At 46.4% G+C, this 16,577-nt stretch overlaps 1 protein-coding gene across 1 annotated transcript in view; it reads right to left on the bottom strand.

The window, feature by feature from the left end:
• Positions 1 to 14,144: 14,144 nt before the first annotated feature.
• ZNF423 (zinc finger protein 423) overlaps positions 14,145 to 16,577 on the bottom strand; it is a 337,684-nt gene continuing 335,251 nt past the window's right edge. The window contains exon 10 of the mRNA XM_010843978.1: positions 14,145 to 14,840. Within this exon, the coding sequence (XP_010842280.1) occupies positions 14,811 to 14,840 (30 nt within the window). The 3' untranslated portion in view covers positions 14,145 to 14,810. The remainder of the gene's footprint in view (positions 14,841 to 16,577) is intronic.

Below are 16,577 nucleotides of genomic sequence, written 5' to 3'. Positions count from 1 at the left end.
CTGTTTCCATTGCTTTCCCATCTATTTGCCATGAAGTGATGGGACCAGATGTCATGATCTTAGTTTTTTGAATGTTGAGTTTTAAGCCAACTTTGTCACTCTCCTTTTTCTCTTTCATCAAGAGGCTCTTCAGTTCTTTGCTTTCTGCCATAAGCATGGTGTCATCTGCATATCTGAGGTTATTGATACTTCTCCCGGCAACCTTGATTCCAGCTTGTGCTTCATCCAGCCCGGCATTTCACATGATGTACTCTGCATGTAAGTTAAATAAGCAGGGTGACAATATACAGCCTTGACGTACTCCTTTCCCAATTTGGAACCAATCTGTTGTTCCATGTCCAGTTCTAACTGTTGCTTCCTGACCTGCGTATAGATTTCTCAGGAGGCAGGTCAGGTGGTCTGGTATTCCCATCTCTTTCAGAATTTTCCATAGTTGTTTTGATCCACACAGTCAAAAGCTTTGGTGTAGTCAATTAAGCAGAAGTAGATGTTTTTCTGGAACTCTCTTGCTTTTTCTATGATCCAACGGTTGTTGGCAATTTGATCTCTGGTTCCTCTGCCTTTTCTAAATCCTGTTTGCACATCTAGAAGATCACAGTTCATGTACTGTTGAAGCCTGACTTGGAGAATTTTGAGCATTACTTTACTAGCATGTGAGATGAGTGCAATTGTGCAGTAGTTTGAACATTCTTTGGCATTGCCTTTCTTTGGGATTGGAATGAAAACTGAGCTTTTCCAGTTCTGTGGCCACTGCTGCATTCTCCAAATTTGCTGGCATATTGAGTGCAGCACTTTAACAGGATCATCTTTTAGGATTTAAAATATCTCAACTGGAATTCCATCACATCCATTAACTTTGTTCATATGAGCGACTTCACTTTCACTTTTCACTTTCATGCACTGGAGAAGGAAATGGCAACCCACTCCAGTGTTCTTGCCTGGAGAATCCCAGGGACAGGGGAGCCTGGTGGGCTGCCGTCTATGGGGTCGCACAGAGTCGGACATGACTGAAGTGACTTAGCAGCAGCAGCAGCATGCTTCCTAAGGCCCACTTGACTTGGCATTCCTGGATGTCTGGCTCTAGGTGAGTGATCACACCATCGTGGTTATCTGAGTCATGAAGATCTTTTTTGTATAGTTCTTCTGTGTATGCTTGCCATGTCTTTTTAGTATCTTCTGCTTCTGTTAGGCCCATACCATACAAAACTTTTGGAAAATAACAATTCTACCCTAGCCGAACACCGCAGAAAAAACTGTGGCTCCACCCCCACAGTGTAGAGACCCTACCATTCCACTGTCACGAGTCTGTAATGACATTCCCCAGTACTCACCAGCATAATGGGGAATCGGAGAAGCCAAGCTGGAAGATGGAGTTTCCATCCTTGCAGTTCAGTAACAAGTCCCTTTTCCTACTCCACTGTGCATGGGAATCTGGATTTCCACTGCCCAGCGGCAGTAGTGAGGCGCTTCACGGCCTCCCTGCCCACTGGGGAGGTTTCAGAGGAGGCCTAGTGAGAGGCAGAGCCTGTGCCTCTGTCCAGGAGTAATGAGGCCACCCACCCCTCTATGGGATCAATGGAGACCACAGTGGAGGCAGTAACAAGGCAGTCCTGACACTCCCCATTCAGAGAGGCATCACTGGAAACCTGATGGGGAGCAGAGCTCCACGCCACCCAGCTGTAATAAAGAACCTGGGCTATCAGTGGAGACTTAGGTAACCCTCCTTAGGTATCAATGGAGACTTCGTGGGTAACTGAAATCCCACTCCTACCTAATATTAAGAAGACACTCACACCACCAGCTACCAACACAGAGGAAAAGAGCTAAAGGAGGAAGTTTATGTAATATCCAGAGTCTCATTACATAACATGAAAATGTGAAAATTTCAATAAAGAATAAGTTGTTTTACTGGGAACTAGGAGTAACAAACAGAATGAAAAATGACAACCAATAGATAGAAAATTGAGATGACAGATGTGTTAGCATTATCTGACAAGGATTTTAAAGCAGCCATCATAACAATGCTTTAATGAGTAGTTACAAACTTGCCTGAAATTAATGAAAAAAAAAGGAAAGTCTTAGTAAAGAAGTAAAAGATACAAAGAATAAACAATTGGAAATTTTAGAACTGAAAAATATAGTAAGTGAAATAAAACACCCAATGGGCTCATAAGCAGAAAGGAAGGGGCAGGAAAAAGAATCAGTGAACTGAAAGATAGAGCAATAGAAATTATTCAATCATAACAAACAAAAAATAAACTGGAAAAAATTAACAAAGCCTTAGGGATATATGGGACTATAACAAGACATTTGTGTCACTAGAATCCTGGGAAAAGAGGAAAAAGATGGTAGGGTCAAGAAAAGTACCTGGTTGAAAAAAAAATCCCAAATTTGGCAAAATATGTAAACCTACAGATTCAAGAAGATAAGCAAACTTAAAACAGTATAAACCCAAAGAAATCCACAGCAAGACACGTCATAGTCAAATTTCTAAAAACTGAAGATAATGGAAAAATCTTGAAAGTAGACAGAAACATCTTGCCTAGAGAGGGAAAACAATTTGAATAAAAGTGAATTTCTCATCAGAAATGATAAAGAAGGAAGTGGCACAACATTTTTCAAATGCTGAAAGAAAAGAACTGTCAACCCATAACCTTACATCCAGTGAAAATATTGTTCAGGAATAAAGGGAAAATTATGATATTTTTAAATGAAGGAAAAGTAAGAGAATTTGTAGCCAGACAACCTACCCTAAAAGAATGGCTACAGGAAGTTTTCTAAACAAAAAAGAAATTAGAAAGAACCATGGAACATGAGGAAGGAAGGAAGGGGACAATAAGAAAAAATAGGAATAAACAAAATAGCTTTTTCTTCTCCTCTTGAGTTTTCTAAAATACACCTAATGATTGAAGCAAAAATTTTAATGTTGTCTGGTATGCTTGTAAATGTGTGTAAAAGAATAACTAATATACTATTATAAACAGGAGAGGGTAAAAGCATAAACGGAGGTAAGATTTCTGTGCACCTCAAAACTGGTAAAATGACGATATCAGTAGGTTTAATAAGCTATGCATATATAATGTAATATCTAACGTTATTTTAAAAAGCTCTGCAAGGAAACACACTCAAAAAAGACCATATACAAACTGAAATGAAATTTGAAAAAAAAATGTTCAGGGTAAGAAAGCAGTAAAAAGAAATCAGAGAAATGAAAAACAGTGAGATAATTACATGAAGTGTAAATGATCTATTGCATCAATTACAAGACAGAGATCGGGAGAGTAGATGATATAACTATGTGCTACCTGTTTAATATAAGAAGCTCACTTCAAATATAATGGTATAAACAGGTTGCAAGTAAAGGATGGAAAAATATATAAAGCAAACATTAATCAAAATAAAACACAAATGGTCGTATTATTAGATAAAGCAGACTTTAGAGCAAAGAAACCTGCCAGAAACAAAAAAGATATTACAGAATGATATAAGGATTTATCTACTCAGAAGACAGCAGTCCTAAACGTATATGCAAACATTAGAGCCCCAAAACATGTGTAGCGAAAACTATTTGAATTGAAAGGAAAAAATAGACACATCCACAATTACATTTGGACTCTTCAACAAGCTTCTCTGAACAATTAAAAGAGCAACTAGACAGAAAATCAGCAAAAATATAGAAGAACTCAACCATACCATCAACCAACAGGATCTGAGACATTTATAAAACCCTCTACCCAATAATAACAGAATACACATTCTTTTAAATCCCATGGAATTTATACCATGATAGACCATATTAAGGCAATGGCACCCCACTCCAGTACTCTTGCCTGGAAAATCCCATGGACGGGGGAGCCTGGTGGGCTGCTGTCTATGGGGTCACACAGAGTCGGACACGACTGAAGTGACTTAGCAGCTGTAGCAGCAGACCATATTATGGGCCATAAAAAGAAATCAACAAATTTAAAAGAATTTAAAATACAGAGTGTGTTCTCACACCACAATGAGAATGAAGATAACGAGGATAACTGGGAGAATCGGGACTCTGAATTCACCAAACAGCACCTTCGTGCCTTGCATTGTGCTGGGTGTTGTAATGGCAAGCCAAGCAGGTACCTGAGGGGAGGTCAGATGGTGGTTCTGGAGCTAAGCCCTGAAGGAGCTAAGCCCTGAAGGAGCTATAGGACGGCTCGGCCCCAGGGGAGGGACGAATGCTATTACAGGGATGCCAGAAGGCAGCACAAACCCTCAATGCCTGGGGACAGGGCACCAGGGTGCAGGGCACAGTCAGGTGCCCTCAGGCTGCCGGAACAGGAAGTTCGCGTGCCAAGGGCAAATCAGAACTCTACCCTGTTCAAAAATCAGAAGAGCTAGGATATTTTCCTCTTAATATTCTCAGGGTTGATTTTTTCCACTGCTTTCTATGGGACTCTAAGAACCATCAGCTAATACAACCGTCCCCCCGGGTATTTGACATGCCACCAGAGTGCTGCCAAATGTGGCCTATCCTCAGACCTTCTGTTCTCCCGGGTACAGGAATCCTTGTCCCCACTCAGAAGCCATTCTTGTGCCCTGTCCCAGGTCCCCAGCCTTCCCAAGAAATTCTCATAAATGTAGGAAGCTAAAGCCAAGATTAGCTTGGAGAGCTTCTGATTCAACACTTTCACTTAGCAGATGAGGAAACCGAGGCCCAGGATAGGGAAAGGACTTGCCCAAAGTCACACAGGGCACTGGCAACAGAGAGCAGTGAGTGTGGACTCCCAGCCTGGTGCTTGCTGCTCTGCACAGGATGCACATGGCCAGGCCCCAGTCCCTGTCTGCCTTGTGTCGCAGGGCCTGGCATCCCAGAGCTGTGAAATCCCCTCTGTTTCTGGGCTTGTGTGTTTCACATCAGTAGCAAGATCATCCCTAAAAGGTTCAGGGACAGAAACCTGGTTTCCACATAGGTTCTTTCCCTCCAGAAGAGACTTCCAGGTGACTCTGGAGCCCCAGGCTATCTGCAGACGTTGGGTGACCACCTGATCTATGCATACCTTACACGTGTCAGCAGGAACTGTGCTAAAGTCTACTATGCTATCTCCTCAAATTCTCAAAGAGAGGCCCAATTATTTATCCCCATTTTATAGATGAGGAAACTGAGGCACGGAAAGCCTGAGGATCCAGCTCTACTGCTAGAAAGGAAAACAGACAAATCCATCCAATGAGAAGAGAGGCGGGGCTGTGATCTCCCACTTTTGCCTTCAGCCCACCACCCTGGGGGAGGGGCGGCTAGCTTCCTTCAGCCTCCACAGGCTTTCACAGGCTCCTGGGGCGGTGACCCATTCCCCTCCATTTGCTGCCGGAAGTTCCAGGGCCTATAGCATTCTCTCACATGCTCTCAAGAGGCCTCCAACTGGTGGCCCAATCACCAAACCTAGTCCTCAAAAGTGTCTGCCCTGGCACACTTGTATTTTTTGTTTGGGGTTGCTTTTTTTTTTTTTTAATTAAACTTCTGAAGTAATTACCAGCACTGAAATATTGGGATTTTTCACAATAAAATCTGGAGTTCCCCCTCTTGAAAGATTGGAAGATCTGACAACCGGGGTCTGCATTCTCACAGGACAACAAGGAGCTGGACCTCCTTGAGATGGGCATGGATGGCCCTGCAATCCATCCGGCCCCGCTACGCCCAGCCCACTTCACTCATTCTGGACTCCTGCCCTGAGTCTGTGGCTCCTGCCGTGGGTTCTCATGCACTCGTTCAACAAAAACGAATTGAACATTTACTAGATACAAATAGTGATTTCACAGGGAGAGGAGGAAGGGAACTCTTCATTCAACTCATCCTATCAGAATCTCCAGGGGTGGCGAGGGTAGCTAACAGGTAAACGCAGTTTGAAAAACAATTTTCTGTATTATGAGCTAATTTTATATTTGCTAAAACTTAAAAATCTGCAACAATTATACTAGTAGTAATAATAGTAGTAGTAATAGTGGAATAACTAGTGCATTCAGCACTTTTTATCTATTCATTTATTCAACATCTGCTCATTTATTCAATGCTCAATATTTATGAGCAACTACTTTGTTCTGGCACTGTTCTAGGTGCTGGGGTTACAGCAGAAACAAAAAGACAAAACTATGGCCTTTTTTTTTTTTTTTTCTTTACCATTATAGTTTATTACAGGATATTGAATAGACTTCCCTGTGCTACACAGGAGGACCTTGGTGTTTACCTATTCTCTCTATATATACCAGTTTGTGTCTGCTAGCCCTAAACTCCCAATCCAACCCTCCCTCTGCCCCAGCTCCCCTTTGGCAACCACACGCCTGTTCTCTATGAGTGTATTTCTATTTCAGGCACGCTAAATCAGTCATGTCCAACTCTTTGGGACCGACCCCATGGACTGTAGCCTGCCAGGCTCCTCTGTCCATGGGATTCTCCAGGCAAGAATACTGGGATGGGTTGCTGTGCCCTTCTCTAGGAGATCTTCCCAACCCAGGGATCAAAGCTGGGTCTCTCACATCTCCTGTCAATGCGGGCTCTTTACCACTAAAGCCACCTGGGAAGCCCCTTGTGTTTCATAGGTAAGTTCATTTGCGTCATAGTTTAGATTCCACATATAAGTGAAAACATCCAGAATCTGTCTTCTCTGACTTACTTCCCTTAGCATGATGATCTCTAGATCCATCCATGTAGCTGCAAATGCCATTATTTCATTATTATTTTTTTTAAATGACTGAGAACTCTACCCTCTTGAGGTTGAGGTTCTCTTAAGAGTCTTATTCCCTCCCCACAGCAGCCTGATAGACACAAACGTAGCACAAGCTCCAGCAGCTCCCTGGCCCTGCCTCTAAGCCCCACAGTTCAAGAGGGTGATGTGTGTGCCCCCCTCCCACCCCTAGCCCCAAGGGAAGTACAGCAGGGTCTCTGGGGTGTGGCCTCTGGGTGTGTGGAGCTTGAGATCCAGCAGGCAGGGATTTAGAAGGTGGTGCAGACTCTTCTGACAGTTCTGGAGCCTGCCATCCTGGGAATCCTTCGAGGGTGGGAGGCCAGAGGCATTGAGGATGAAGCTGGTGCCTGTAGCTTTCAAGGCTCAGAAGAGAGATGGAAAACTGGTGTGGAGAATGGTTATCTGCTGGATGGAGGGCCTCTCTAGGCCTCCTGAGAATTCCCAGGCCCTAATACTGGGCAGTGGATCCCTCCTCCCAAGGACTTTGACCCAGGTTAGGCTGGCCTCTCAGAGGCTACCTTGTTCCTTCCCCTCAGCGTTTCCCAGGGTCATGGCCGGGCAGGCCGAGGAGCAGTAGGGGACAGGCAGTAAGTGGCAGGGCCTTTAAAGGACCTTGCTGTTTTCAGTTCTTTCTGGGCCTGGGGCTGGGTAGGGCCCGTGATTGGGCTTGGCGTTAAACTAGGAGCGGCCAGGGCAGGTGTAAATTATGCAAAGCTATTTCTGGAAACTTATCAGATTTCTCAAGAGAGAGAAATTAATTTGCCTGTTTGGGCAAATAACACCAATTTTTTTTTTCCCTGCTTAAGGTCATTTTGTTAAAATAAAATTGATTAACGTTCTCTTTAAAGTTTAAGTAGAAACTGCTCAAACATATTTTTATGCACAGAAGCACGGTTTGCGCCCTTCAGTAATTAATAACTCCACAAATAAGTTCACACAGCACCCTCCTCGCGCTCAGCCCTGCTCAGCCCTGCTCAGCCCGCGGCCCAGGACGGGCGCCGGGTGGGCGGGGCCGGCGCTGAGTCAGGTCAATCAGGGCTCAGGGGAGGGAGGCGGCGGGTGGAGCCGCGGCCTCCACCGCTCGGGTCAAAGGCTGGTCTCCCACCCCGCCCAGGCTCTCCGGGACCACCCAGGACTTGGGGACCACCCGGCCACGAGTTCTTTCCAGGCAAAGGCAGACACTGGGAGACCAACACCTGGAATCGGCTCCAGTGATGCGAGCATCAGAAGCCACCATTTCTGAGTCACTCTGTTAAAAAAAATGCTTCTGGCGGGCTGAGAAAAGGGCTCTGGAGCCTTAGAATTGGAGTGTGAAGTAGCATTGCTCTGCCTTGGTTTCCTCATATGTAAGGAGATAAGAGTACCCACGTGATACTGTTGTTGTGTGCGGGTCTTAGAATAATGCCAGATAATGCTGTTTAACATCATCATCATTTTTATCTCATTTCAACTTCACAACAGCTTTGTGAGAAAAACTTTACTTGTTATTCTTCCCATTTTACATACCTGTGAAAACACCCATGCACAGAGAAGTTAAGTGCCTTGCGGAGGTCACACAGCTGGTGAGGTTTGAATCCAGGTCTGGCATGCACCTCGGTTTTAGGCTACAAGATGTCTTCATATACATGTTTATCTTCCCCTGGACCTTTCCAATTGTCATTTATTTATTTTCTGTTTAATATCTGCATACAGTCACTAAATATTTGTCTGTTCCAGATACCGTGAAGGTTGCTGCATATACCCAGATTTACTAAGAGTCAGGCTTTGCTCTTGAAGAGATTATAGTCAGGGATGGGTGGAGGGGCAATGAAGACAATCTGTGGTGGGAGCCATTAGTACAATTAGCCAAATCTTGTCCATTTTTACGTCTACCAGTTACATGACAGGATTGCACTTCCTGGCTCCTGGTGATGGGGTGGGGCCATGTGAGAACTGTTGGCCAATTAATTGTGTGTTAAAGTGCTGTGTGTGTGTGTGTGTCTGTGTGTATGAGACTCCCAGGCAAGAGCTTTTAATTGCCAGCGTGAGACCCTCCCAAGTTCTCTATTTCTCTTTGGCTTGGTTACTGACCTCGTTTATGGTAGTCTGTTCTCTGAGCCTTTCCAAGTGACTGAGACTTTCCAAGTGACTACAATGAAGGATGACCAGGTCATCTGTGAGAAATAAGTCATTATTGTGTTAAGCCACTACAATTTGGGGACTTTTTGTTATTGTGCCATAACCTAACCTACCCTGACTGCTACACAGTCCCAGAGACAGACAGCTATAAAAGTCTATAGATGTCTAGAAATAAACTTATACACCATGTATTATCCGAGTTGTTATTATCAGAACATTTTTCCTGTGGGAGGTCAGAGTAGGGTGCCTGGAAGACAAACAGGATCGTGACTAGGGTGAAATGAGTAAAGCATTTGCCTTGGGCACAAAACTTAAATGAATGGCAAAAAACCTCAGAATAACACTTTAAATGTTTTTAAAAAATCAAAATAAATGCAAAAAGTCCACAGTAAACAAAACAGCAAAAATTTTAATAGTGACAGGATCCAATGGTGCATTTGTACAATTTTGCCTCACTTGCCCCACCTTAATCCCAGGCCTGTTGGCTGTAGTTTTTCAATTTGATTTTTTAAAAATATTGTGTTAAATATTGTTTATCTTCATTACTAAGCTTTCTGGTTCCCTTATATTTTGTACCCAAGGGAAGTGTTTTACTCGCCTCGTGCAGTCTCAACCCTGAAAGTTAGACACTTGAACTGAGTTTAAAAGTAAACCAGGTGAAAAACAAGGGAAGGGCATTCTAGGAAGAGGCGCAGCATGAATGAACGCGTGGAAGGACACAGCCAGGGGTGTACATGGCAAAGTACATCCTACGGTGTCTAACAAGACAGAGTTGTAAATGCTTGGCTTTTGTTAAGTAGTGGGAGTTTTTCTCTCTTCTGGGAAATTGAGGATGCCATGTATCTTTGCTCATACTCCTGTCAAGCCTGAGTGAACCGAAATCAACTGTAAATTGTAAAAATAGTGACCCTGTGAAATTGCTTTGATAACTAACAAGCCATTGGGTGGCCAGTTCTTTGAGGATGCCTCTCTCTCCTCCAAAAGCAAGGCTAAGGTAGACCACCTCAGTTTGTTCATTTCCTAAGCTATGGTCATGGATGGTACTTAATAACTACCAACAGGTTTTGCCTTGGGAGGAGAGAGGGAGGCTTTTCAGTTTTGTGGTAGACCAGTTGGATTAATGACATTGATTCTCCATCTCTCCCTGAATCCCAGCTGCTGGGATCTTGCAGCTCTTCCCATCAGTAGGTGGGGTCTATTTCCCTGCTCCTGAGTCTAGTTTGGCCATGTGAGCAAACACCATGCACAAGCAGAGGTTTGAAGTTCTTGCACAAGTGGGCTTGCTCTGCTCTTTTCTTTGGCCAATGCCATGAGAAGAACGTACTCAAGCTACCTGGCCGGAGGATGAAACATGCAGAGCAGAGCTGAGGTGTCTCAGTCATCCCAGCAAGGCCATCCCACTTTAATCAAGAGTCAGACACCCACATCAGATCAGCCAAGCTAACAAAGCCCAGCCCAGATCAGCCCAACCCCATGAACTTAAGACCCAAATAGATATTGATTATAGTAGGTCACTGAGGTAGATTTCTTAGACTTCAGGTATTGTTAACTATCCCATATCCTTTCCTTGAAACTTCTAAATTTGCTGCTACTTGGAAGCCATTTATATATATATATTCAACTTGTTGTATTTACAAATTGATTCAACTATAATGAAGAACCCAAATAATAATGGCTTGAATAAGAGAGAAGTTTATTTCTCTCTCAAGGTCAAGAAATCTTTGGGGAAGCAAGACAGAGTTAGTATGCATTTGACAGTGTTAGAGATCCAGGCTCTTTCTATATTGTTGCTCAACCCATGTGAGGCTTCCATGTCTAGTTTACCTCATGGTTCAAAATGGCTATTGCATCAATATTCCAGCCATCAAGAAAGGTAGGAGGGTGAGCTCATTTCTTCTCTTTAAGGACAATTCCTAGAATTTACATATACTACCATATTTTTACCCCATTTATAGCCCAATATAATCACCAGTAGTAATATGGCCATGTTCATCTTCTAGGACAGATAGCGTATATTATTTGACTCTTCTCCTCTCTGAGGTAACATGTGCTCAGATAAAAATCAGAGTTAATTTATTAAGCAAAAGAAGGAGAGCCAGCAGTCTTTTCTACATAGTATGTCATTTTATTCATAATAATAATAATTATTCAATCAAATTTCCCTTCAACAAATAGAAATGGCTGCAGAGGGGAGTCAGACACCCAAGGCTAGAAGGCAAGACACCCAAATTATAGTCTCAGTTCTATGCTGAATTGTGTGACCTTGGAAAAGACTCTGAATTTCTGTGGGCTTGTATTAATCCATCTAAAATTGAAACCTGGTATGACCTGAGATCCCTAAGGATACTTCCAGCCATTTCCAGCTTGGGGTTTTTACACTCACTGCACTCTTTTCCCAGTGCTTGTGGACGGCTGAGTTCCTTTCATTGTTCAGGCCGGAACACAAGTCACTTCCTCAGCTAGGCCTGCCTCTAACATGGGTCCCCCACGTACCTCACAGTCCAGCCTTTTCCCATCATAGTGCTTGTGAGCGTGCACTGCCGGTGTTTACTGGCATGCTCGTTTATTAAATGACTGTCGTGTGGCTGTGAGCTCCTCGAGGGCAAGCATCTAATCACCCATCCATCCCTTTATCCCTAGCACCTTGTGCGATGCCTGGCACACAAGAGCAGATCCGTAAGTGTCTGCTGGATGAATGAATGAAAAAAGTCTTGGTCCATTTACTGAACACTTGTAAGTGCAGATCCCGCTTCTAAGAATGTACATTTTAGAAGGGAATAAAAAAAACAAGCAGAAAGTTCAATATTAAATATACTGTGAGTTTAGAAGGAACACTCCATGACTGGGGCAACTTGAGAAGATTCTTCCTATGGTGGCTTCTCCACTGAGACCAAAACCCTTATTCACCTGCTTCCAGAAGCTCTAGGCAGGTACCTAATAGCAAGGATCAGTGGTCCCGGGGTCCTGGTCCATTTCTCAGCCTGTGCTAAATTTCTCCAGCTCATAGAGCCACTAGACTGATGATTTGCACATGTAAACCCAGCACCAGTGAAGTCAGGCCTCCAGTCACCCCACCTGTTCTCCACTGTCACGCCCTACTCCTGCACCCAAACTGCTCGCGGCTGATTCCTCACACCCTCTGCTGAAAGGGGTCCCTCCAGTGTGAGCTTCTCGAAGGCAAGCATCACATCACCCATCCATCCCTTTATCCCTAGCACCTTGTGTTGGGCTTCATTGTCCTCCTAACAGTAACCGTGCCACTTCCAGGTCTTTCTCTGTGCTCAGCCCTTCTTTGCTGTAGCACCCTTTCCTATGAGCCTCCCAATGACTCTCCCAGATCCCGCAGAGCTGAGAGGTAAGGTGGCTCATCCTAGCTTTAAATCATTTGACTAGAAGAAAGTAGGGGAGGGTGGGGGCCAAAGCACAGGTTTAGAGCCCTGCACTACCCCCACCCCACACTGCCCAGTGGTGACAAATACCAGTCCCAGCAAGGACCGCCCCATTCCCCCTACCAGCCCCTGCCCCGCACAAAGTCACGAGGGGTTCTCTCAGCCGAAGCAGCGGGGGCAGAGCCAACCCAAGAACAACGGGGCCAGGGTGAGGGGGGAGTCAGTGGGGTTCCCTGGCTGCCTTGTCATCGCCATAAACCTCATTACCTCGCGGTCCCCTAGGCTGCCTCTCTCCTTACCCAAGGCATCCTCTGGCTTCGCTGCTGATTCCCACACGGCGTGAAAAGCTCTTAAACCCCCCGCTGTAGTTTTAATGGGGGCAGTGACTAATTTAGCCCTACGCCACCAACCGTCAAATCAAATCTTGTATTGGTACTTACTGAAGACTCACCTGGGTTCCATGGGGTTCGGGATAAATCCAGACTTGGGAGGGCCCAGAGACAGTGATCTGGCAAGCCCCGAGGACACGCTGGTCATGCCCACAGTCACATCATTGTCCAAAAGGCAGGTTTGGCTAGGGGCTCAGGGAAGCCTACCCCAGCCCCAGGCTGTGGCCGGCCACACTTTGGGGAATACTGATGCCTACCGTGAGGTCTCCCCCTAAAATGGTCAAGTTTCCAGATGACTGAAAACTAGAGTTCACCATGTTTGGCTTCCAGGAAGTAGAAGCCCTGAAATAAAAAAGCTGCTGCTCCATTCTGTCCAATACTGGCAGAAGCCCAATCAATCTGAGATTCTCAGGCGTACAATACCTCTAGAAAAACTAACAGCTCCACTCATGTCAGACATTACATGTGGTGACAACAAGCGGAACTCTTACAGAAGCCCCTCAATATGGGAGTCAGAAGATGCTGGGTATAATGGCTCCAAATTCCATGCCATGACTTAGCATTCATTATAATTAGGTGCAATCTGTCTGCCTGTTTCATTTCTGCTCTGCAGAGGGTAATAACCGATTTTCCTGCCCCTTGTGAAAAGTTAACAAGGAAGGGCTTCCCCATGCAGGTTCCGAAGCCCTGGCTCTGATTGACAAGTTGGCTGAGCACCAGCATGATGGAGGCATGGGAGGACAGGCTTGTGGGAAGCTAAGGCTGCTGCGAGCCCTAGGGTGCCAGCAAGACCAAGAGGAAGTGAGGCAAGCAAGGCACCTAAGGGTGCAAAGTGTCAGGAGACACCCATTGTCCGGGCCCCTGAGAGCAGGCCCCCCTGAGATTTTTGCATCCTAGGTACTTCACTTGTCCCAGTAGAGTCCGGCTCCAGCCACTGGTAGCACCTTCCACATCCCACAGACCTCTGTGATTGGAAAACTGCTGCTCCTACTTGGAGCTTGCCTGGAGTCCTGGCTAGGTAAGGATGCACGTAACCAGCTGCATCCAGCATTGAGGAAAGCCAGACCCAAGGAACAGCGATGAACGTGAGCCACCCTACTAACATACTCAGCTTAGCCACTCACTTATCCTTGGGCATCAGTTTCCCCACACATAAATGAGATGACCAGGGCAGTCAAAGGTGTTTCCTGCTCTGACTTCGGTGCCCCCTACTAGCTCATCTGGTCTGTGTGCATTAGGTTGCTACGCTTCTTCCTTCTCAAGAGGAGCTGGGTCTAATGTGTGCAGGTTGGGTTCTATCTCTAGGTCGGGAAGATCCCCTGGAGAAGGAAATGGCAACTCACTCCAGTATTCTTGCCTGGGCAGTGGAGCCATGACAGGCAACAGCTCATGGGGTTGCAAAGACTTGGACATGACTTAGTGACTGAGTCCAAGCACACTCCATGAGCATGTGTGATCCACAGGAACGTACCCTGTAGGTGACGACAGCCCCCACACAGCCCTGGGCTGGGGAGGAGAGAACCAGGCAGGTGGATGCTAATCGCATGGATTCCCTTTATTGAACTGTACTAGTTACTGCAGTCAGATTAAGTCACATTTAAAAGCAGACCATCCAGTTGCACTGAAACCGATTATATTCATTACATAGTTTTAATCACTGTCCGGTGAACTGGCAAATCCAATCAAAGCATTAGTCTTTAATTAAAAAAATTAAAAGGAAATATTCAGACAATAGCCAAGCAATCACATCACGATGCACAATTACCTAGAATTGCAATTAAAAAGTAGTTAACAGAAGGGGGGGAAAGAAAAACAAGAAAGAAAAATAAGAAGCGAAGAAAAAAAATCACACTAATCCTTTTTAAAAAAAAAAAAACTATCAATATAATACATGAAGGAACAAAGGACAATCGCTTCCAAAAGCGGGTTTCTCTAACTCTAGAAATGTAGTCTGCGGCGGAAACTCTAAAAGCACACTAGCTGTAGCAGGACAATAAAAAATACTGAGCATGGAATACTTTTAATCTCTGCCATTAATATTCATTTCCAGCTGCTTATAATAGCAGCGCCTCATGGCCAAATCATTAGAGTTTTACATCTGGGTTGCAAATGACACTTTGATTGGATGTAATGTTCAAATGGCCCTCCCCACGGCGTCTCCGGCAAGCCTTCTGCGGAGAGGAGTCCTGTCGAGCGGTCCCTCACTGTGCATGCTGGCTCATCGTGTGGTTCTGCAAAGGCGAAGAAAGGAGACACGCATGAAGGCAGAAGAATGGAGAGCATGCCCGTCCCCTCCCACTCAGTGCATTTAAGCCGAGAGCCACAGAAAAGCATTTCGATTATGACAAAACAAAATGCAAGAACGAAAAAGTGCTCTGGCGACGCAGCAGCCAAGACGCCAAGTTGATTCGGGGCTTGGGGATGGGTTCCTGTTGCTGCCAACCTGGGCTCCCTGTGAATTTTTGTTTTTAGACCATTCAGGTCTTACCACGGGGACTGGCTATCTGGAGGGAGAGGGGAAAGGCTGCGCAGGCAGGGGTTATTGAAAACATCCCTGTTCACCTCTCCATCTCCCTTTTGCTCTAATGATCAGGAGGAAATTATATCCGATCGCCTGCAGGCTTCCCCCAGATCCCCTCCACGGTCCTTCTGGGGAGATGCTCGGAGCCTGGTGGAGGGATACAGCATGTGTGCCATGCAGCTCTTCAGCCAAGAAACGCCAGAGCGGCGCCGATGTGCTCAGACAGTGGGCGGCCGCAGTGCCTATGGCGGAGGCAGGGGCCAGGTCATCCCCCACCCACGCCGGGAGGGCCCAGGGGAGGGAGCCTGCCTGTGCCGTCATATGACAGTGCTCTGGCCAGAAGGACCTTGTGTACAGTTCGAATCTGCCTGGGAATAGAGGGCCTGGGTGGAACCCTCTGGCTAAACGCTTCCGTCTCTCCATGGCCCAAGTCAGCTCTTCCCTCATGCCAGCCAGAGCAGAAAGGCAGTGTAGGTGTTTCCCTAGGAGCCAGTGGCCTGGGGCTGGGGTTGGCGTTTGGCCTCTTAAGAGCCTATCTTTTTATTTCTTTTTCAGTGGTCTGTATTCCAAATCCAGACCAATCTCATCAAAGCCTCAGGTGCTATTCAATCTCATGGCACCTGGAGAAAGGAAGCGGAATCCACCCAGGCCAGAGAAGCCCCGCCGTGGGGAGCAGCACAGGACCCCCGTACAGAAGCAGCTCCCCAAGAATGGACTGCCTCCGCAGACCTGGGCGCCCCTCCAGCGCAGCGACTCCTCCAGGGTTGGGAGCCGCTCCTGCAGTTCTGCCGATGACCACCAGGGGTCAGGCGCGGCTCTGCATCTCTCTCCTGGGCTCCAGGACTGGACTGCGAGGGCGACCACAGGATGCCCGCAGCTTCGCGGGGAGGCCTGGGGCCACCCCCGCTCCCCAGCCCAGGGCCCCTGCGGCAGCCGCTTCCCACGGCGGGCATGGCTGCTGTCTCCTTGGTGATGTCGCCACCCCCTCCGGCAATCGCACGGCCCGGGAGAGGCAGCACCCTGGCCGGGAGAGGCAGCGCCCCGACCACACACGGCAGATGCTTGCTGATTCCAGCAGCTCGGAGCTACCAAGCCCTGCTGCCTCCTTCCTTGTGCTCCGGGGCACAGGCCACATGGCCAGACTCTGACCAGCACAGGTGCTCTGTGTGGTTGAAAGCACACCTCTTTCAGTCCCCACTGCGGGCTTACAAGGTAGGACATGGTAAAAAGGATACTGAAGCTCAGACAGGCTAAAATACACCCAGCCAGGAAGCAGGAGGGGGTGGCAACGGATCCAAGAGAGCCAGGGGCTTGAGCGAGATGGCAGGGTTCCCACAGCACCTTACCTCCCCATGGGCACCCAGTCTGTGGATCATCCAAACTCCTTTCCAGACACGAGCAACAACTCTGCCATCCTGGCCTGGCACCTCGGTGGGGGTGTCAGGGA

This window comes from Bison bison, unplaced genomic scaffold, assembly GCF_000754665.1.
Source record: "Bison bison bison isolate TAMUID 2011002044 unplaced genomic scaffold, Bison_UMD1.0 scf7180017864192, whole genome shotgun sequence".
NCBI lineage: Eukaryota > Metazoa > Chordata > Mammalia > Artiodactyla > Bovidae > Bison > Bison bison.
Note: the sequence above shows the minus strand (reverse complement) of the source record. Positions and strands in the feature narration are given on the sequence as shown.